Source organism: Oncorhynchus mykiss, chromosome 17 (genome assembly GCF_057628025.1).
Source record: "Oncorhynchus mykiss isolate SJ-2025 chromosome 17, ASM5762802v1, whole genome shotgun sequence".
Taxonomy (NCBI): Eukaryota; Metazoa; Chordata; class Actinopteri; order Salmoniformes; family Salmonidae; genus Oncorhynchus; species Oncorhynchus mykiss.
The window spans coordinates 12,742,918-12,766,601 of record NC_143038.1 but is presented as its reverse complement, the minus strand read 5'-3'; the positions used below and the strand labels follow the sequence as shown (position 1 = coordinate 12,766,601).

Below are 23,684 nucleotides of genomic sequence, written 5' to 3'. Positions count from 1 at the left end.
TGTCCCAGGTCTAAATCGGTCGTTGAGGGGAAATAATGAAAATCCGAAGTGGCACTGGCTCCATGTTCCAGATTTGAATTTGCCTGACATAGATCCGTCAACCCCTGTTCCATGGTGTGTAAACAGGTTCAGGACAGCCATTGCTAATCAGCATCCGCCCAACAGGCCCCTTACTCACCTCCATTGATCCATGTGAAGTTTTGATACATTTTGTCAGAGGACTTTTTTTTTTAAGAATACTCCTTTAGGTTAAATATAGAAGTCTCCCTAAAACATGCATGGTAAATTAGCTTTGCTAATACCTTCACATTGGAATGAAGTTGAGAAAGGAGACCGAGACTAGCTGCCCTCGCTGACTAGGTGGCCATTTTTTTTAAAGCTATTAGTTCTCCCGGCTAAAGTCTGACAACTATTGGAGGGCCACAGAGTAATCTTTATTGACACGAACCCAAGAGTCAACAAAGTCAAGACTATTCTCATGCTTCCAAATAACTAATTTTTCTGGTTTCCTGACTGTGACTAAAAGACTTAATGCGCTAGAACTTTTGCTACTGAAAGATCAACAAGTCAGGTTCTTCTTCCTGCGTTATATGTGTGTTTTGCAGTGGTGGCCACAATGTAAATGCATAAAGGGGAAACACTTACAATATTGCCAATGGTTATTAGTACAATCACCACCTTACCTAGCTCCATATGGAAGTAACCAATTTGGATAAAGTCCCTAAGTACTATGGGTCCATGTGTGCCTCACCTCATTAAGATAATGGTATGAGAATGAGTGGTGTTAAAAATGGGTTTGAAATAATATGGAAAGTGTTGCTTGTTAGAGTAAGTAGGTTATATTACTTATGTAGGCCTAACAAAGCCCCTGCCTTGCCTGACTGCATAGTGGCTATTGACTGCCATGTTGATTGGCCATGAATAAGCTAATTGGCCAGCGCCAATGTGCTTGTCTCCCGTGTCTGGGTTTCTCAGACCAGCTGTGCACCCTGTGTGTGTCTGTTTGTTTCACCCCCCCAATACACAGTGCTTTTGATCAGCCAGCCATTCCAAGACCTCAACCCTCCTCACCCCTCTTCCCTCAGACCTCATTACTCTGTGGGTGAGCCTCCCAGCTCAGTTTTAAACCCTGACCCGGCTCTCCGTTCATCCCCACTGATCCCTGAATCCGTCCCTCTGCCCTACCTATTCACAGCCCATTCTCGGTGTTTACAGCTAGCTGCCTTTAGTATGGCTGGGCCTGTATACGATCGACCGGGCGGGCTGTTCGACTCCACTTGGCCACCGCTTTCTAATGAGGACCGAGATGCTAGTAGACTGAGAGACTGGTCCACGGTTTATCAGACTTAAGAGGGTGTGTTGGTGTGCTTTGGCGGGGTTTGGTGTGTGTGGACCAATGTCCCCCTCCTTGTGTCAAGAACCCCATGAGCGATGATGCTTGTTCGCCAGCCAGCCGACTTAGTGTCATTGTGAATCTCATCTTCCTCCTCTATTCTCCCTCCCGTATCTCATCCCCCCTCTCTCTCTGCCACCCTGCAGGCAGTGGGACGAGCAGCTGGACCCGCGTCTCAACGCCAAGCAGAAGGAGGCCATCCTGGCCATCACCACGCCTCTCACCATCCCCCTGCCCCCTGTGCTCATCATCGGGCCCTACGGCACGGGCAAGACCTTCACCCTGGCACAGGCCGTCAAGCACATCCTCAAGCAGGACGACAGCAGGTGAGGCGGGCGCCACACGCCAACTCCTCTACGGCCAGATGGGTTGCTCTAAAAGGGCGAAAGGGCAAAGGTTACTGCTGCTCCCGGGGCTTTAGGCAGCCTTGGAGTTGACACTCAGGGTGTCACTGTTAAGTTGGGTGTATCATCTGATCAGAATGTGTCACTGAAGGCAATTGGGGGGATGTGTGTGTGGATTAAGGGAATGTCAGTTGATTGTTTGGATGGTTAATCTCCATTCAAGTGAACCATGTGTTCAATTGAATTGTCATTACAATGGCCTGTTATCTCAGTTCCAACAGAATTCCATGTTGTAATAGAATGCAAAATGCCCTAAAGACTACCGCCCTTCCACTTTTTGCCCCTTCTCTTGTTAGTATTGCGAGACGCTGACAGGAAATGTATATTGGCTCGTGTAAAAATAGGAAACAACAATATTTCCTGTGTTTTTATAAAAATAAAAAAATAAAATACATTGTGGCATTTGGCCTCGAACATAAGATATTTTTATTTTATAAAGCCTTCATACATAATAAAAATATATGTAATGAAAAATGTGTAGGAATACAATATTCATCTGAAACTTTCCAACTGACTATGTTAAATATTATATGGTGGGAGTGAATTATGGATGTTTTAAAAGCCAATACAAGGAGGGTGATTGACCCCTATAGACAGTTGTTCATCATGATGTTAACTTTCTGAGAAATAGGAACATGCGGTCAAGTGCACAACGTTCCTGCAACTCTGTTTAAGGGACGTGTTAACATGTTCACCTCAAAATAAATGTTCTAGAATTGTCTGTATTGCCTCAACGCAGAAACGGTAGGTGTTCTCACTTCTATTCAGTGATTCTCCGACATACCTACTTGTCTTTCATTGTTATGGCCTGGAGTTCTTCCTTGCTCAGATCAGGTGGCCAATCTCCTGGCCATATTTATTTGGTAAAGATCTCTTAAGTGCTGACACATTTATCCCTGTTCTTTCGCAGGGTCCTCATTTGCACCCATTCCAACAGTGCAGCTGACCTGTACATAAAGGACTACCTTCATCCATACGTAGAAGCGGGCAACGCGCACGCAAGACCTCTCAGGTAAGGGCCCGTAGAAAAGCTTTACAAGGGGTTTGCAGCACCTCTTCAGAACACCGAGACCCTCATAAGACACAATACTTGCTATATTCCAAGATATTCATTCTTTTTTTGCTGTTACAGTACCCAACCTGCCGCCTGAAATCAATCCACACCTCTTGTGAACAGTGTGCTTTCAGGCATTCAGTTCTCCCTGCTGGCTGTAGCCTGAGGCATCAACAAACCCAAATCCACTCGTAGTTGTATCGACTGCATGGAATCACAGTCAAAATCAATGATCAATCAATCAATCAAATGTATTTATAAAGCTCTTTTTACATCAGCAGATGTCACAAAGTGCTGTACCGAAACCAAAACTATACCGAAACCCTCGGATCTTTCTGAGGAGACGTGTCCTGGCCTCACAACACAGCAGCTGTGACATAAAGACTCCTACATTCCTCCATTTCTCACCTACACTCAATCTCCTTCCCTCAACTACTGCTTCAGTGACTTCTAATCACAGTAACTGTAATCCAGCCCCTCTCAAAAATCAAAATGTGTCCCTGACTTCTAGCCAGACCCCATGTTGCAGTGAAGGCCCAGAGGTGGAAACAAATGACTTGTTACACTTGACTGATGGCCTGATACCAAGGGCTGTGTTGGGAATCCCACTGTAATCGCCATATAATTGGGCTATCAGCCAATTTCTCCCGGGGCTTTGTGTGCTTAGCCAAGTGAGGAGGCCGTAAGTGTGCATGCTGAAGGCGATACCCAGACAGTTCTTTACGCCCGCTAAACCCTGTGGAGGCACACAACCCCGTAGGGAATGAGACCAGATGCAACCAATGGAGTGACATGAAAATGTCAGGACAGTTGCAAAATGCTAAAAGTATGAAAAGTTGAGATGTTGCTAATTTGTGTCACTACTTGTCAGTTGTAAGTTCAGGAATTAAAATGTAAAATAAATAAATAATTACAATCAAATTAAAACCAGTAAATAGATACTTCTCAAAGTAAATATCTGCTACTTTTGATTTTGTCGGCCCAGTTTGTCTGGAATTAACCATCCCGCTGTGTCCTCTCTCTCTGCCCCCCCCAGGGTATACTTCAGGAACCGCTGGGTGAAGACTGTCCACCCGTTGGTGCAGCAGTACTGTCTGATCTCTAACACACAGTACACTTTCCAGATGCCCGAGAGAGAGGACATCCTCCGGCACCGCGTGGTGGTGGTCACCCTCAGCACCTCCCAGTACCTCTGCCAGCTGGACCTGGAGCCAGGTGAGTGGCTACCCGCTGACGTAGCATATACAGCAAACGTATCATACACAGGTGCGATAACTACTTGACACAAGGAGCTGTATAGCCAGGAACAAGTGAGCAATGCAACTGCAAACTGCCTGTTGAAATGGCTTAGGCTACATGCACATTTTCTGCGTTTACCAAGCAGTTTTGTTTTAAAGTCAACGGAATGACAACGGGGCCTTAAAACGATCCAGACACCCCACGTCCCCGTAGCTACATGACACATCTCAAACCCGCCCCAGCGCGCCTTTAGATCAGCCGCCACCCCTTCCCTGTAACGGCAGGAGGCGGTGGAGAGAGGAAAGAAGTAATTTTAAGATGGAGTTAAAAAGACAATGAAAACAAACCAATTTGTCAGCGGCGAGCTAATAACCGTCTCTAATGTGTCAGCGGAGGGCTTTGTCTGTTTTTTAGGAACACCGTCTGCCTGTATTGCATGCACTTCACTTTATTAGGCCCCCCCCCTCGCGTTTCATCTGTCTCCCGCACTCGCCGTTGATGAAAACCGCCAAATGAGGCAATTGGGAGCCCCTCCCTCCCGCCTCGGTACATTACAGACCCTTACGTAATTGTCACTGTACATCCTGTACATCCATTCCTGTCCATTATGCGCTGTTTTGCCTATTTGAGGGTGGAGCTGTGGCACTAGCTTCACCTTAGGCTGGGGTTAGATGACTGGGTTAGAGTTGTTAATAATGACTCCTATGACAATGGGAGGTGAATTTAGGCACTTTGGTGTCTTTGTAGACTCTTAACTGACATACAGGGTGCCGTACACAAACAGCCCTACTACAATATATGGCAAAATGTGCTTTATATTTAATCTCTTGAAGTGCAACTGCAGTTCCAACGCTCAACATGTACAAACTTTGTTGTGCATTTTGCAAAATAATTTGTTGTAAAGATAAATATTGTAAATATGGTCTTACACTATACAGAACGTGAATGCATTCCACTCCTGTCTGGTTTTTAAAATGTATTCTGAAGTATGCTAGTACTTAACATTAAAGAAAAATCCATGAAACCCTCTAACGCCCTCAATTGATCCGTTTCTCCACTACCATACTGTACTATTCTTGTGGAAATGTTGCGGCGTTTGGACGCGGCTGTACAGTGGTTGTTTCTTCCACCTCTCCCTGCCTGCTCTGCTCCGACAGTCCTCGACTATGCCGTTTCATCCTCATGTGCCAAGCAGCGTTTGAGCCTTTTTTTTTTTTTAAATCAGGGTTACCGCTCGATACCTTTCAAACGTCTGCAATACCAGCTTTAGTGTGTATAGCGGCTACTGTCTGAAGTTGAGAAAGAGACGGATAGATGAGGCAGAAGACAGGCCCGCATTTATCTTTTTCCTGTGTTTTTTATTTTTATTTTTTATTTTTTTGCTGTCTGTGCAATCACAAAGCCAGACGGACTAGAAACCAACAACAACAAAAAAACAGTCTGTCCATAACCTTCTCCTCATGGACTGAGAAATGTTTGAGTATTTTAAATCTGGGATGCCACCTCTCAAACCCTTTCAAACGTCAGCAAAACCAGCATTGGTGTATAGTGGCTACTGTTGAAGATGGATAGACAGAAGGGGTAGAAGATAAACAAACCTTTTTTTGCTGGAACAATAAGCACAGCTAAAGTAGGCCTACGAGTTTACAGAACGAATAGTACATGAGAGCATTCGTCATTAGTTTATTTGGGGTTAGAAAGTTAATGTTTGTCAATTTTAATATTTAAAGTGCATAGCACTAGTCACAAATAAGACCATCGCATTGGGAACGTTGGACCCCAATCCAAAAGGACCAAACTGCAAAACTACATGGCAGATCTATACCACACGATATCGAAATCAATCATTATCCAATGAGGTTGTGATGTTACATGTGTCATTGGGTATTACCGATGGCATTCACCATAAGCACCGCCACAGAACAAGACATTGCTAAAGTCTTGAACTTGCTAGCCTGCAATGACCTGTGCACCGTTTGTTTCAAGGTGTCTAATGAATCCTCACCTCGTGGTAATTAATGGGCCATCTAACGGTGCTCTGACTGAAATGGTTTGTGTTCTTCTGTGTCCGCAGGGCTCTTCTCTCACATCCTATTGGACGAGGCGGCCCAGGCCATGGAGTGTGAGACCATCATGCCTTTCGCGCTGGCCAGCAAAAGCACCCGCATCGTGCTGGCTGGAGACCACATGCAGGTAAAACTGCGGTTTAGGATGATGTCATTGGTGTAACTCCTTTTTTTTTTTTAGGGTCAGGTCACAGAGTGGAAAAACTTGCAGCCTTACTTGTATTCTCTCATGCAAATGACCTCCGAGTTCTGCAGGCCTTTGCCAAGCCAGCAAATAAAAACCAGTGTATCGCCAAAGTCCTTTACATTTCCGTGTGCTTTGGACTCCGTCGTTAGCCTGAGGCTAACTTCACGTTGACCGCGAGTGAAACAGACGTAGGAAAGAAAGAACTTGGCCGAGAGAGCATGTTTACCATTCACAGTCCAGTCAGACGAGGTAAACTAAACTCCCCCTGTCAGTCAAGCTTTGTGGAACACTCTAAAGTAGCCTCTCATTTCCGTTTCTTTTTGTGTTCTGGACATTGTGTTTATTGACAGGACTAAGAGGCATTAGATGAATAAACCCGGCGGGAGTTTAACCATACGATAACTGTTGTAATTATTTTCCTACTCATTCTTGCGCCCTCTCTCTCAGAAGGAGCAACGCCTCGAAACATGCTCAATTCCCTTCTCCTGCCTTTCCTCCTGCCATTTTCTTTCTCTCTTGCTCTCTCTCGATCTCCCTCTGTCTGCCTCTCTCTCTCCCTCTACATCTAAATCTGTTGCACATTGTCTGTGCGCTGCGTGTCTGTTACTGAGGAGGATTTCTTTGCCCCTCATCCTACTCTCTTCTCTGTTATCACTGTTCATTATCGGATGTTTTTTTTTGTCTCGCAGCTGAATGAAGTACGCTGAGAATAGTGAATGAAGGTTCACGGCTCCTATTGACTTCAGGTCTTCTATTCAATGTGTGGGCCTGGTTCAGCCAGGCTTTTAAAATTTCCCCTGAGACTGGGAGGTCCAACCTTGAGCTAAATTACCACAAACACAAAACAATCTATCTTTATTTGTCACATGCGCCGAATACAACAAGTGTAGACCTTACCGTGAAATGCTTACTTACAAGCCCTTAACCAACAGTGCCATTCAAGAAATATTTCTATAAAACTGAAGTAAAAAATAATAAAAAGTAACACAATACAATAACGAACCTATATACTGGTGGTACTGGTACCGAGTCAGTGTGCGGGGGTACAGGTTAGTTGAGGTAATTTGTAGGTAGGGGTGAAGTGACTGCATAGATAATTAACATTGAGTAGCAGCAGTGTACAAAATAAATGGACGGGGGGGTGTCAATGTAAATAGTAAGTCATATGACTTGGGGGTAGAAGCTGTTGAGTTTTTTTTTCCTAGACTTGGCGCTCCGGTATCGCTTGCCGTGCAGTAGCAGAGAACAGTCTATAACTTGGGTGACTGGAGTCTCTGATTTTATGGGCTTTCCTCTGACACCGTCTATTCTATAGGTCCTGGATGGCAGGAAGTTTGGCCCCAGTGATGTACTGGGCTGTTCGCACTACCCTCTGTGTAGCGCCTTACGGTCAGATGCCGAGCAGTTGCCATACCAGGCAGTGATGCAACCGGTCAGGATGCTCTCGATGGTGCAGCTGTAGAACCTTTTGAGGATCTGGGGACCCATGCCAAATCTTTTCAGTCTCCTGAGGGAAAAGGCTTTGTCGTGCCCTCTTCACGACTGTCTTGGTCTGTTTGGACCATGATAGTTGGTTGTTGATGTGGACACCAAGGAACTTAACTCTCATCCCGCTCCACTACAGCCCCGTCAATGTTAATGGGGGCCTGTTCGGCCTGTATTATTCTGTACTCTATGATCAGCTCCTTTTTATCTTGCTCACATTGAGGATTGTTGTCCTGGCACCACACTGCCAGGCCTCTGACCTCCTTCCTATAGGCTGTCTCATCGTTGTCGGTGATCAAGCCTACCACTGTTGTGTCGTCAGCAAACTTAATGATGGTGTTGGAGTCATGTTTGGGCACTCAGTCGTGGGTGAACAAGGAGTACAGGACGGGACTAAGTACACACCCATGAGGGGCCCCAGTGTTGAAGATCAGCGTGGCAGACATGTTGTTGCCTACCCTTACCACCTGGGGGCGGCCGGTCAAGAAGTCCATGATCCAGTTGCAGAGGGAGGTGTTTAGTCCCAGAGTCCTTAGCTTAGTGATGAGCTTTGTGGGCACTATGGTGTTGAACGCTGAGCTGTAGTCAATGAACAGCTTTGTCATATAGGTGTTATTTTTGTCTAGGTGGGAAAGGGCAGTGTGGAGTGCGATTGAGATTGCGTCATCTGTTGGGGCGGTATGCGAATTGGAGTGGGTCTAGGGTGTCCGGAGGAGGCTCTTGATGTGAGCCATGACCAGCCTTTCAAGGCACTGACGTGAGTGCCACAGGGCGGTAATAATTTAAGCAGGTTACCTTCACCTCCTTGGGCACAGGGACTATGCTGGTCTGCTTGAAACATGTTGGTATTACAGACTCGGTCAAGGAGAGGTTGAAAATGTCGGTGAAGACACTTGCCAATTGGTCCATGCATGCTTTGAGTACACGTCCTGGTAATCCGTCTGACCCCGCAGCTTTGTGAATGTTGACCTGTCTAAAGGTCTTGCTCTAATCGGCTACCGAGAGCGTTATCACACAGTCGTCCAAAACAGCTGGTGTTCTCGTGCATGCTTCAGTGTTGCTTGCCTCGAAGCGAGCATAAAAGGCATTTAGCTTGTCTGGTAGGCTCGCATCACTGGGCAGCTCGTGTCTGGGTTTCCCTTTGTAGTCTGTAATAGTTTTCAAAGATGCTCTTTCGGAGCTTTAACTATTTTATTATTTGTTATTGTTGCATTGTCGAAGGAACCTGCAAGTTAGCATTTAGTTGGACAGTGTATACTAGAGGTCAACCGATTAATTGGAATGGCCGATTTCAAGTTTTCATAACAGTCGGTATCGGCATTTTTGGATGCCCATTATATTTTGCAATCCATGACGAGACTGCGTGGCAGGCTTGACCACCTGTTACGCGAGTGCACGCAGCAAGGAGCCATGTTAAGTTGCTTGCTAGCATTAAACTTATCTTATAGAAACAATCAATCTTAACATCATCACTAGTTAACTACACATGGTTGATGATATTACTAGTTTAACTAGCTTATCCTGTGTTGCATATAATCAATGCCTGAAGTTGTCACTTCTCTTGCGTTCAGTGTAAGCAGAGTCAGGGTATAAGCGGCAGTTTGGTTTGCATGGCTCGTTGCGAACTGTGTGAAGACCATTTATTCCTAACAAAGACCGTAATTAATTTGCCAGAATTTTACATAATTATGACATAACATTGAAGGTTGTGCAATGTAACAGCAATATTTAGACTTGGGGTTTCCACCCATTCGATAAAATACGGAACGGTTCCGTATTTCACTGAAAGAATAAACGTTTTGTTTTCGAAATGATCGTTTCCGGAGTTGATCATATTAATGACCAAAGGCTCGTATTTCTGTGTTATTATATGATTTGATAGAGCAGTCTGACTGAGCGGTGGTAGGCAGTAGCAGGCTCGTAAGCATTCATTCAATCCGCACTTTCCTCCGTTTGCCAGCAGCATTTCGCAATGCCTGAAGCACAGCATTGTTTGTGACTTTAAGCCTATCAACTCCCGAGATTAGGCTGGCAATACTAAAGTGCCTATAAGAACATCCAATAGTCAAAGGTATATGAAATACAAATGGTATATAGAGAAATAATAACTACAACCTAAAACTTCTTAACTGGGAATATTGAATTCTCATGTTAAGAGGAACCACCGGCTTTCATATGTTCTCATGTTTTGAGCAAGGAACTTAAACGTTAGCTTTATTACATAGCACATATTGCACTTTTACTTTCTTCTCCACCACTTTGTTTTTGCATTATTTAAACCAAATTGAACATATTTCGTTATTTGTTGTTGAGATTTGTTGAGACTTAATTGATTTTATTGATGTATTATATTAATTTAAAATAAGTGTTCATTCAGTATTGTTGTTATTGTCGTTATTATATATATATATCGGCCGGTTTTAATCAGTATCTGCTTTTCTTTTTTCTTTTTTTTCAATAATCGGTATTGGCGTTGAGAAATCCTAATCGGCCAATCTCTAGTGTATACCATGTGTACATACGACTAATCATACTCAACTTGGCAAAACATCTCGGCAGAAATGTAGCTACCGATGGTAGGATACCGGTCACTTTGGTTTTGGAGCCACAGGTCAAAATGTTTTAAATTCGGTTGGACGGGAACTTATTGATTTGGAGCATTGCGTTGTCAACACAGACTACGTGACATGAGCTGTCGGAAGAAATTGATTTAGCCTTTTTGAGTGCAGCAAGATGTCTGTTCCACAAGACTATGTACAGTATCTGAAACCAAAGTAGATGTATAATGAATTTGGATCAAAACAAATATTGCCACTAAACATGTACAGCTCCAGTTTTTTTTTTTTTTTTACTACAAATGCAGAAAAGACCACTCCAGTCAGGCTATATCACCACCTGCACACCACTGTTGCATTGAAAAGAAACAAAATAAAAATACATTGACTGTTACTCAAGATTCATTTTACTCAATGCTTTTGGGTTGCCCTCACTTCTCTACCTCCATCCCTCTCTTTTCCCCTTTCCCTCCCTCCAGCTCAGTCCGTTTGTGTACAGCGAGTTTTCTCGAGAGCGGAACCTGCATGTGTCGCTGTTGGACCGGCTGTACGAGCACTACCCAGCCGAGTTCCCCTGCCGCATCCTGCTCTGTGAAAACTACCGCTCCCACGAAGCTATCATCAGGTAGGTGTGAACTTTTATCACACCACCAGGAGAGGGTGGGAGGAGGAGAGCGGAGGGAGGGGAAGGATGGAGAGAGGGGGAGGGGAGGGCGGTACAGTGAACGCATCATGAAAAAACACTCTGCAATAGTGATGGTGGGAAATTGATAGTTGGAATAGTTTGGATGAAATAACATTTGACCCCGACTCAGCAACATCGTTTAAAAATGGGAGATTTTATGCAGGCAGGAGATTTGACAGAGTTGATAGTCCCTCTTGGCTGTTGACAGAAATAGAAGCCCAATGTGCACTCGGAGTCCCATGACCACAATGTTAATTCTCAGATGGGGATGCTGAAGTTTTTAGGTGGTGGTTTATGAAAGAAGCCTACGTGATGGGTTTGAAGTGGTTTCTCCACTATATTAAAGTGGTTTTGTTATTTTCTATAGTTGAGATGTTCAAATGCTTTTCACTCACACACATTTATATTGGGGATGCACATTCTTTACAAGAATCTCGAAAGTCACCGGGAACGGCGAGGACCGTGTGGAATGGAAAACTAACCAAACAGACGGCACCTTTTGTCGAAGAATAGCCACAATGCACCCAACCGTATCCATATACAATGCACGCCCGTTCAACCATGCCTTTCTCAACTGACACCTGTCGCAACTGTGACATTTGGGTTGACCCACTGATATGTTAAGTCTCCCACCCTCCCTACTGACCTTCAGCTACACGTCAGAACTGTTCTACGACGGGAAGCTGATGGCCAGCGGGAAGCAGCCGTCTCACAAGGACTTCTACCCGCTGACCTTCTTCACGGCGCGCGGCGAGGACGTCCAGGAGAAGAACAGCACGGCCTACTACAACAACGCAGAGGTATAAACCCTTTTATTCCCCGTACGCCACTGACTTAGGACTGCAGCGATAGAATGAATTGGTTAATTGAATGTTGATGCTATTAGTGCGTTCATGGTGAATTGAAATGGTTCAATGGAATTTAGTTGAAATGCACATGCAGACGACTCACCCCATACAGTCAACATTACTGTGATGTATTACTTATGCCTCATACTATTTACTGCACTTCACAACCAGACAGGTATTTGGAAAATACCTAAATGCTAATTTCTCATGAAGCCCAGCATTCAAAACCAGGCACTCCAGCCACTTTGAAATTCAGAGGTGCCTCTGCTAAATCTGAGGGGAAACTTGCTAAGTTGACCCCTGAACCCAGCTGACAGAAGCTGCCCAATTAAATTGGACCTAGTCCTATCACAGCGCTGTGCCAACCTGTCATAGACGCCACAGGAATTACCCTGCCTCCCTTTGATGATACTGCACCTGTGTCAAACAGCTCGGGACATTAGCATAATGTCATAGGTTTAGGTTGCCTTGATTATGTGTGTGTCCTGTTTGTCTGCTGATGTGACGTCTGGATTCTCCTAGTTTTTTTCTTCTTCTCTCGGCTGAAAAGGCCCCTTGAGCAGCTGTCATTTCCACCGTCTCTTTAGTTCTGCTTTCTCTTTGATGGTTTTAGGCCCTGGTTAAGTACTTTGATGACTCGTAAATAATGGCAAAAACTTGATTAAAATTGACTGTCTCCTGTGTTGCCCTTGTAAAGATTCAATTGACACCAATAGAAGATGAAAAGGTTTTTGGTGGGAGGCAACAGAGCTAGGCAGGGCGCCCTGCCTTCCAGGACAATTGTTTCTATCCAGCTCAAATGACCATGAAAAAGCACACCACCTTGTAGTCAGTGGGGACTGGGGAGTAGGGTGAAGTTGCCCCTAGACACTGATCTTGGGTCAGTTTAGCATTTCCCCCATTTATGGTTAAGGCTAGTATTGGGGGAGGGGAAGCTGATCTTAGATCTGTACCCAGGGAAAACTTCACCCCGGAGAGATGTCGGTTTTTAGACATGATCTATGAGAAACACTGGCACTTGAAACCAGTCTCTCCCTCCTGTGTTACCCGAGGTGTTTGAGATCGTGGAGCGGGTGGAGGAGATGCGTAAGAAGTGGCCGGTGGCGTGGGGCAAGCTGGACGAGGGCAGCATCGGCGTGGTGTCGCCCTACGCCGACCAGGTATTCCGCATCCGCGCCGAGCTCCGAAAGAAGAGGATGCACGAGGTCAGTGTGGAACGGGTGCTCAACGTCCAAGGTGAGAAGAATACTTTGTTGATCCATTTCCTTACAGTTAGATCTGTGTTTATTTCATTTAACTTATGACACTACATTCCACTGTCACCCATGGCACAGATGGCCATTTGGCACATATTTGCTGTCAAATAGAATAAGAATGTCAATACTGCAATCACAATGGAATTGTAAAGCTCAAATCCCATATTACTCATACACAGGACTTTCACTGTGGAACTTTCCCATTCTCCCATTTCAAAATAATTTTTGGGCATTCTAAGAGAGCCAGCGATTTTAGTGTGACCCTTCCCGTTTCTACCCGCCATCTCAGAGATTCTCAGTCTCTCAGTGACTGTGTCTGAGATGTGGGGCTGGGGCAGTTGGCAGCAGCACTTCACATCCTCTCTCCTAACGTAGTCTGTCTCTCATCTCCCAGCTCCTCTCGTCTCCGGGACGAGGCTAATGCTCCCACTGGCAACACACACTCTCTCGCTCTCTCTTTCACACACACACTCCCAGCCATACGCTGCTGCTTCCAGCTCGTTAACTCTCTCATTAAGGAGAAGATGCAGCGATCAGGACGGGTCTCGCAACACACAGCTGTCTCTGTTTCTCAATGTGGTGTTGGTGTACAGTATACACACACACTACCTGGAGTTTGAGAGGGTGTGAATAGTGTTTTTTTTGTATTGCAAACGCTTAAGCTTTATCATGAATAATTTCTGACGTAATTGGATCGTATTTTGGGTCATGACATGAATGATGTCAGCGCCTAGTCGAGGTACTTGGATCATATAATGGTTATAATGTAACCATTATAATGTAACCCCCCCACACTCTCTCCAGGTAAGCAGTTCCGGGTGCTCTTCCTGAGCACTGTGCGCACACGGCACACCTGCAAGCACAAACAGACGGCCATCAAACGGAAGGAGCAGCTGGTGGAGGACTCGACGGAGGACCTGGACTACGGCTTCCTGTCCAACTACAAGCTGCTCAACACGGCTATCACTCGCGCCCAGTCCCTGGTGGCCGTGGTGGGAGACCCCATAGCGCTCTGTTCGGTGGGCCGCTGCAGGTATGAAAAACAGATCAGGAAGTGTTGTTGTCATGGGTTAGGGCCATGTTTTGAATACTTAAATGAATCCTTCCTTGAAGAAATCCCTGATCTGACATGACATGTATTGCTCTTGACTGGGTTTGAAATCTTACTGTTTTCATGTTCCAATACATGTTCTGAAGTCTCACAGTAAATATGTTACGCGTTGCTGTGTGTGTGTGGGGGGAGGCACAGTCAGTGTGCCAGCTGTGCAGGAAGAAGTAGAAAAGTGGGGTTATGTCTCCCTGCCAGGCAGGCTCGCTCTACCTCTGCCCCACACTCATTCGCACACCCTCCCCAAGCCCTCACCAATGCACGCCCGCGGAGTGTCCGCTTAGGATGACATCATAACGCCAGGCCCTGCCAGAGCCGTTGACATCAGCAACGTGCTGTGTTTCTGGGGTGTGTTTGTTTTGATATTGCTGTCATATTGTAGAAGGGGGCACTACTTTCAGAAATCATATTTTAGGAGTTTAGTTTTTCTCCAATGGAACTGAAATATGAGGGGGGGGGTATTGAATTTGGTGCAGCTATTTGTGACCTAAGGAGTTCTCATCTCTGCCCTGAATAGAATTAAGCCAAAATCGACACTTTGCCTAGTTCTGTGTTGATTACGTCCAAATATTTTCCCCATATTCAAAACATCTTCAGATTCTGCTAGCCCATTCCCCATTACACACACACACACACCCGACCCCAGCTGCAGCCCCTCTCTCCCGTCGCTATGGCAACTGTTGAGCGTCAGCCAATCGCGGCATCCGGCTGCGGCAGTTTAGAAAATGTCTCCCCCAGTTAAATCAATGGCGCTAACGAGGAAGAAGCTCTGTTTAGATGGACTGTCTTAATGCCTGGAGAGGGGGGGGGGAGACTGTCAGACTGTCACCTTTAAAAAGAACAGACCAGTGGACTGGTCATGGCCCCATAGAGTAGGCTGCACAGTACATGCGCGTGTGACGTGCATAGACACTCGCTCATACACGTTTACACTCAAGCACGCATATGACACACACATGGAGGGTGGGTAAGAGGAGCATGAAAGCGAGAGGGAGAGATGATTGGGGCGTTGACTCATTTTCGATATGTCACAGACCCCCCCCCCCCCCCCCCCCCATGTTGGTAAGAACACGGCACTGGACACACACTCACACCACTCTGCTGTGCCTGTCAGATAAACCAGTGGGTAGCCACAAAGGTTAAGCGGTCTGACTACAGAGAGCGGCCGTAGCAGTTCTATATACACATATACCCCTCCACAGTGAAATGTCACCAGGCATGTTATGATCTCTATCTTTTTAGACGCTTCTATTATTGCTCACGTGATCCACACTGAGCGTCACTTGACGTGTGGAATACAGTCGCGCTCTTGATAAAATGCACACTGAATAAGCAAACAAGTTGGCAGTGAACTTACCAATTCAGATTTGTTTTACGGTTTGTGTGCAATTGATAGAATTTGGGCTTGAAACTCAGAATGAACAGATTGTAGTCAGAACAGTAGTCTCCGTCCATGCTGCCCGTTTGGGCTTGATGTGGGTCATGGAAGCGATGCCTTGGAGTTGAAATGGATGCCTTGGAGTTGAAATGGAACTGACCCTGTTGGGGAGTAGAGTGATTCTCGCAAGCCTGCGTCATAGTGATGCTTTTTCATAGAGACGTCTACTCTAGATGGGGTCATTTTCAAGTCACAAACTCTGAGCCCTTCTTTGAATATTTCTCGTTGGGTTTGCGATGAGTATGCAGTGTCATTTGAAAGCACCTGTAGCTGTCGCACACTGGTGATGTAAGGGACAGTTGTGAATAGGAACCCGTCTCATTTTGATGACATAATTTCACAAAGGGGACAGTTGTGAATAGGGGACAGTTATGAATAGGGACCGGTCTCTGTTCCTTAATGGGCTGACAGCTTATTTTCCCCTCGGTCGCAGGTTCTGCAGTTAATATGCAAATCTGTGAGTAATTTCCGGAAATGTTTGTTCACCCGGACATTATGCAAGCTGTGTTGTTTCCGTACACACTTGTATACACACACACACAAACATGCAAATCATAGACACACACACACATGGTCTACTCGTCAGAACTGAGATGTTATGAACATGCCAACCCCACTAAAGACATTTCTTTTCAACTTCATTTGCTTTGGTGTTGCTGCCTACAATAGGCCTTTTTTTAAATGGACCATGGTTTATTCATTTATGCTACACTACATGATTTAGAGTCATATCTACCGTAGTGGGTGGTTTAATAATTTAATTCTGAAAGTAGGAGCCTTTCACATGAAGATTCTGTGCAAGATTTGACTTTTTGTTTTATTTCAACTTTATTTTGACATAGTCTTTTCCAGATGAGCCCTGTATAGCACCCCAATACACATTCAGCTACACATTCATGCACACCCTTAAAATACACTTTATTATACACGAAAAGCAAAACAGAATCATGAAAAACAGACATTATTCAGTAAAGATGTTCCTTAATAAGTCTGAAATGCCCTAGAGGCACCAATTCCTCAAATTTTAAAGCGTGTTGTAGATCGTTCCACATATAAGGTGCAAGGAAATTTCAGGTTGATTTACCTAAAAGAGTCTCCAGAGTTAACCAACCCTGTGAACGGGTTTGATAACTTGTCATTTTAAATCTTAACAGTGATGTTAGGTAAGTCGGAAGTTTGTAGAGCAGGGCTTTGTAAACAAAAAGAGCGTAAATGATGTGATCTACGTGACTTCAAACTGAAGAGGGGTGGGTGGGTGTGTGTGTGTGTGCACTATGCATTTCTTGAAATAGTAATGACTTAAGTTGGCGTGTGAACGAGTGTGCTCGTTCGAGAGTCGAGAAAGTGCATGTATGTCCATGCCACTCTCATCACTCCCTTTCCTCCCTTCTCACAGAAAGTTCTGGGAGAAGTTCATCTCCATCTGCCACGAGAACGCCAGCCTGCACGGCATCACCTTTGAGCAGATCAAGGCCCAGCTGGAGGCCCTTGAGCTCAAGAAGACCTACGTGCTCAACCCGCTGGCGCCCGAGTTCATCCCCCGCGCCCTGCGGCCCCAGCCGGCCCAGCACCCCCATCATCACCAACACCATCACCAACACCCACACCCCCAGGGACACACGGCCATCAAGCAGCCCCAGCAGCAGCAACCGCAGCAGTCTCCCCCGAAGGTAAGTGTGTTAAGCCTGGGGGAGGGGTGGCAGAGCAGCTGGGCACTTGGGTCTTGGGGCTATGGGTCTTGGGTGTGGATATGTACTAGGATACTGAAGGCTGGAGGTACTGTGAATTGAGGTCTTTGTTGCACTAGGTTTTTGTGTCAAGAACTGCAACGCTGCTGGGTTTTTCACACTCAACAGTTTCCCGTGTGTATCAAGAATGGTCTACCACCCAAAGGACATCAGCCAACTTGACACGACTGTGGGAAGCATTAGAGTCAACATGGGCCAGCATCCCTGTGGAACGCTTCCGACACCTTATAGAGTCCATGCCCCAACGAATTGAGGCTCTTCTGTGGGCGAAAGGGGGTACAACTCAATATTGGGAAGGTCTTCCTAATGTGTTGTACACTAAGTGTATATTAAGTGAACCGTGATGAGAGGGCTGTCACAATTACCTTATAACCGTGTAACCGACAGTTATGGATGAAGACCGTCATGGAATTAACTAACCATACAAATTGTATTTATTTATTATAATTTTGTGTCAAACAAACATCTGATTGAATACAGGACTGATGGGCATTCGTGCATTTGAGTCTGTTTCTGCTGTAACATGGCCTCTACAACATGATAAAACGTTGTTGCTCGTTGCTGATACAATCAACTTGTTGTAGCAAACAAGTCCTGGTTTGCCTAGGCAACGCCCCCTTCCTGCAGCAGCACATGCAGTCAAGCGTGGAGGAGAAAATGTCAGTCTTAACAAAAATAGGATAGGACTGGCCACTTCAGAGCCTAGTTCCTCTTTAGGTTTCTTCCTACAGTAGGTTCCTGCCTTTCTAGGGAGTTTTTCCCTAGCCACCGTGCCTCTACATCTGCATTGCTTGCTCTCTGGGGGTTTAGGCTCTGTTTCTGTGTAAGCGGTTTGTGACAACTGCTGTTGTAAAAAGGCTCTCATTTGATTTAGATATAGTGTTTTGGTGGGGGGGGGGGATGCAATCATTTGGCTGACCAATTACCTTCATCTAAAATTCCATGCCTTTGTCACAGCCCTAATGAGAGGGATGCATGGCTCTGGCTATCCAGCGTCTTTGTCTTGGTGGTAGTAGTACAAGAGTACACTCGCGTAGTCAGTGGTTTTAGGGCTCAAGGAGTGAATCTTATTTTCAATGAAATTAACTTCAGTTCAATACAATGTAATTGGTTCCCTCGCGGGCCTTTTGGAAAAAAATGTTTTTTGTGGTTGCAGCAACAGTAGTTTCCTGTCAAGTAAGTCCTCTAGGTAGTTTTTATTATTATCGCAAAACCGTGTTTTACTTTTCGAAAGTGTTTTTTTTTGTGTGTGTGTGTCTCGCCCTGTGAAAATGTTAACTGTTTTTCTGCTGTCCTCGCTACTGGCATAAAGGTGAACTAAATCACCACAGCTGCCAAGCCCCTCTATCGCTCCCTGCGTCTAATGAGGTGGATATCCACATCTCACACACGTGTGTGCAGACAGTCGCGCGCACCTCCACACACGCTAACACACATAATAGCACACACTGGCACGCATACTGGCACACACACACACACACACACACACACACACACACATTGTGGGTTGGTTACAGGCTCTTACTCTTTTTTTAAAATACTACTCCAAACAGAAAGGTCAGTAGTAAGCCTCGCTGTCTCCTGCCATGTAGGGCTGGGCGGTAAACAGTATCGGTATTCATTCATGGACCAGTTTGTATTTTTACTTTACCTTCCATAATGTTGTTTTAATGTCAGAAATTAAATGTTAAATTATTCAGTATTGCCTCAAAAAAAGGATGATAATCATCCGTTTTTTTTGCCAGTAACGGCTAACAGTTGAGAACTACTAGTTAACTTGCAAGCACAACAGTCAACAACTGAGTACAGACCCCCAGAGATTGTCTGACTGCCACTACTGGTGGAAGTAAGAATTGCAGTTGACACTGAGGTTACAAAGTCATATAGAATAATTATTCTCGTAAAGGATTTTTGGGGGGTACTAAATAGAGGAAATTAATGCAGGAAATTAAGAAATGTATAAATGCTTGGAAGAGAAAAAATAACTATGCAAATGGAAACCATTGGTTGAGTGCCAGAGATGAAGTCAACCAAAGAGGATTTTAAATCTCTTCTCGAAAGTCCTACAAGTATGACCACTTCACTGTCAGTTTAGTCCTATTCTTTATTGTTGGTTGGTTTGGTTGAACGCTATAAAGCAATCGGAAAGAGAAATCCTATTGGGGCGGCAGGTAGCCTAGTGGTTAGAGAGTCGAACCAGTGACCGGTTGCAAGATCGAATCCCCGAGCTGACAAGGTAAAAATCTGTCGTTCTGCCCCTGAACAAGGCAGTTAACCCACTGTTCCTAGGCCGTCATTGTAAATAAGAAGTTGTTCTTAACTGACTTGCCTAGTTAAAGGTTAAATAAAAACATTTAAACCACTTAATTTGTTGCCGTGCACTATAACTTTTTTTATTATTCACAAACGAATGGTGTTTTGGCCATATCGTATGACATACACATACATTCTTGTATACACAGTACACATACTCAAATGCCAACTTGCACCTAGGCGCGTGCACATACTCACATGTGTCAAACACACACATCCTTACAGGGAGTTTCACCTCTCGTCTGCTACAGTTGACACTCAAAGTATGTTTTCCATTCTGCCCTCACCAAAACAAAGACTTGCTGTAATCTATCTTATGTATGTTAAAAGGCTGCTGATAAAAGCATCTTCTAGAGACACTGCTGCAGAGAAATGTGGCCAGACCTCTTCGACACAGTTTGTTTGCCATCTTGTGTGAGCTGACTGATAACCGTGTGTGTGTGTGTGTGTGAGAACGCGTGAGCCCGTCTTGATCAGGTATTCATCCTCCAGGTGCATCTGACATTGCTGTCACTTTGCGTAGACTCGTTCCGAGCTCCCAATATCACTGGTCCAATATGGCTGCTAAGTAGGAAATGCTGCTGCCATCACCCGGTGTCCCCTGGTCTGAAGGTGTCCTCCTCCAGCTCTGTCTCAATCTCCCTCTCTAGCTGTGTGGCACTGGTCATCTGGCCTGGCATAGACTTAGAAGGATCTATGCCAGGCAGATGCAATGGAGCTATCATTAGCCACTGTATTGTACCTGTGACAGAGGTTGGCTTGGCAGGAGTGACATTGAGAGTAGAGGTCGACCGATTAATTAGGGCCGATTTTCAAGTTTTCATAACAATCGGTAATCTGCCTTTTTGGACGCCGATAACATTGCAATCCACGAGGAGACTGTGTGGCAGGCTTGTCCACCTGTTACGCAAGTGCAGCATTAAAAGGACCTTGTGGCTTGCAAGAAGCCAAGGTAAGTTGCTAGCTAGCATTAAACTTATATTTTAGAACACAATCAATCTTCATGTAATCACTAGCTAACCTAGTAATATCATCAACCATGTTAACTAGCTTGTCCTGCGTTGACTTTATTTAACTAGGCAATGTTATATTTAATAGTGAAAGACTCTCACTTTTAATAGTTTAAAACAACTACAAGAAGCATTCCCTGAGTGTCTAAACCTATAAAGGGAACCCAAACCAGCCATCTAACCTATCATGAGGCGCATCCCTCCCAAGGGAAACCATGGCAAGTGTTATCAGTTAACACCACCACCTAGGGGGACTGCGTGCCTCAGCTCGGCTACGCTAAGACACGCTAAAGTCGATGATTGTGTACATTCCTCAGTGCATCAATAATGCAACAGGTTTCAATCAATCGAAAGTCAATTGGATCGAGAACTTCCATGTTGTTGGTCACATAACAATCAATGTCAGACTTCGTTGTTGTTTGAAAATAGATACGGCCCAACGTTGTGAGGGCGTTAAAATGGAACCTGGGGGCACAGAATTGCCTCTGCCTTCTGTATGGCGAGCGAGAGTGAGTGGAGATGGAGAGAGATAATTAAGACTTATTGGTGCGTGCTTGTGTAAGTTGCGTTGGGAAAAAGTGTCTGCTAAATGGGGTATTGTGTTTGCTTGCTCACTCCAGTTAGTGTCAGTCCTCGTTAGCAGAGAAACTGATGAAAAACGTGCGTGGTGTATGCTAGCCTTTTTAATACAGTAATAATGTAAGGAAGCGCTTCTGTGTGCGACCATCATAACAGCAAAAGAACACCCAGTTCCAGCTGAAGAGTTTATTAAATGACATGCCAGTGTAGGATGGACATTTTTCAATGAGCACAGAATTGGTCAAATTATTTTAAATAAGGAAGCGAGGAGTGGGAAAATAGGAAACCTACGGCGTTTTGATATCTTAGGGCCAGTAGTATTTCTGCCCACATGACTTGACTGCATGAAAGCGAAAGTAGGCGAAGAACTCAAATGCAGGATGTTTGAAATGTGTTGACCCATTTGCTTATTCTTTCTATCAGCGTTTTCCCTAATCCGGTCACGTTAGGTAAAACTCCTGGCCCTAGACTACTATAGCTGCCTCTCTCATGAATCCGCACGGTGGCTTTATATTCAAGAGCTGCAGTGAATGCATTATCCTCCAAGAGTGTTATTGCCTTTTTAGATTCAACAGGGTTGGCTATTTTAAAGTGTTTTGGAAGCGTTAACCATGTAGCCATTGTGACATATGTGGGCCATCGCCTGCCCACCGCTTCATATAGGGAGCCTTGCACTCCTCCACTTCTCTCGCTCCAGCGCTTTCTAAGGGTGCCTCCCTCTCTCTCTCATTCTCTTCCAGGGGAAAGGTCAACATGCGAACCACACGGAGCACTTCCCACCTGAAGGATTTGGTGAGTGTCCATATTTTCTGTTCCTTCCATCATCTGAGTGTTGACTTGTCTATTTGTATCCACTTCGGGATACTCTTTCTGGAGTCCACACGAATCCCAATACAAACCACTCGCACACAGACAGAAACAGTTACCACTGTTAGTGTAAGGGTGAACAAGTCAAGAACACCATACTCTAGCTGTATGTAGTTTGAGGCTGAAGCACTGTCCAGGTCTTAAACTTCCATCTCTCCACAAACATACTCAAAATGTGTTATTCATAATACAGGAAGGACACCATATTTCTTTATTTTCCATTGATTGGATTCACTTCTCAATGGTTCACGTTCCACTGGGATGTGAATATTCACTATTAGAGAGCTGTAGCACAGAGCACAGTGTACCCTGCTGTGTAGGAGCTCTGTCACCATGATTCTAGTCACCCCGTATGGAGAAAGCACCAGGCGCGCAGGGGAGAGATGGACAGGAGGAGGAAGGAGGCATATTGTGCCATCCCTTTAGACAGAGAGCTGGAGCGACGAGAACAGGGAAGCGTACCAAGAGTACCGTCATAACAGTGTACATGTTATTACTCTCATCATCGCAGTAATCACTGCCAGCATAATCAACATAATCATGCAACAGAACTGAGCGCTCCGTCACCATCCTGTCCCCCATCACCCACCTCGACGTCACCGGCAGAACTTTAGGCCCACAGCTACTGTGGCAGTTTCTCTAGGTTAAATGTTCTTTATCCCTGTCTGGGGGTCAAGGAATTATCCTTCTAGCTAGATCTTCACAGGAGCTGTCTACACTTGAAGACCAACATGGTGCAGTTGTTGTTGTGAAAAAGAATGCAACACAGTATTAAGTTAAGACATCTTAAGTACCAATTGTTTGAAAATACAATAACTTATCTCATGGGGAAATTAGCTTGGTCTGCATAGGCACAAATAACACAGACCAAAACAGTGATTTGGTCTAGATAATAAAATCCTTAGCAACAAGACCAGCCACTGCTGAAATGAATATCACTTAGGAGTAGCAAATCATTAGCAGATATAAACTTTTATGTTTTATTCTACTATTCTCTTCTACTTCTAAGAGTTGCACATTGTTAGCAGATGTGAACTTTTATTTTCCTCTTCCCTTCCTCCCCCAACCCTCTCCAGTTCAACCCAACCCCCCGGTGTTGATGGGCAACCCCATCCGGGCGTTCACGCCGCCCTTAGGGGGCACACCTGGCGGCATGGGCAAGTCCCCCAGTCCCGTGCAGAGGATAGACCCCCACACGGGTGCCAGCATCCTCTACGTGCCCGCCGTCTACGGGGCCAACATGGTCATGTCCATGCCACTGCCCGTAAGTATACTGCTACTGGGAATTGTAGTTGTTTATTGTTGAGGGAAGACTCAAAATATGTGGGTTTTGGTTTGAATTCATGCATTTTTGTAAGTGTGTTACTTTGAGTCGGAGTTGGAAGGGGTTAACTGTGTGCGCAAGAGCATACAGCGTACCGTACACTCTTATGCATGCTAGCACACACA

General features: G+C 45.1%; 1 protein-coding gene across 6 annotated transcripts in view; it reads left to right on the top strand.

The window, feature by feature from the left end:
- The window catches only part of LOC110493160 (ATP-dependent RNA helicase with zinc finger domain), a 62,513-nt gene that overhangs the window by 23,103 nt on the left and 15,726 nt on the right, over window positions 1-23,684 (top strand). For all 6 annotated transcript variants that reach the window (XM_090204824.1, XM_036949701.2, XM_036949699.2 and 3 more), the window contains 11 exons: window positions 1,540-1,719; window positions 2,708-2,809; window positions 3,888-4,066; window positions 6,165-6,283; window positions 10,863-11,008; window positions 11,721-11,868; window positions 12,969-13,152; window positions 13,977-14,205; window positions 17,115-17,388; window positions 22,109-22,160; window positions 23,312-23,499. In XM_090204824.1, coding sequence (XP_090060950.1) covers window positions 1,540-1,719; window positions 2,708-2,809; window positions 3,888-4,066; window positions 6,165-6,283; window positions 10,863-11,008; window positions 11,721-11,868; window positions 12,969-13,152; window positions 13,977-14,205; window positions 17,115-17,388; window positions 22,109-22,160; window positions 23,312-23,499 — 1,801 coding nt within the window. The remainder of the gene's footprint in view (window positions 1-1,539; window positions 1,720-2,707; window positions 2,810-3,887; window positions 4,067-6,164; window positions 6,284-10,862; window positions 11,009-11,720; window positions 11,869-12,968; window positions 13,153-13,976; window positions 14,206-17,114; window positions 17,389-22,108; window positions 22,161-23,311; window positions 23,500-23,684) is intronic.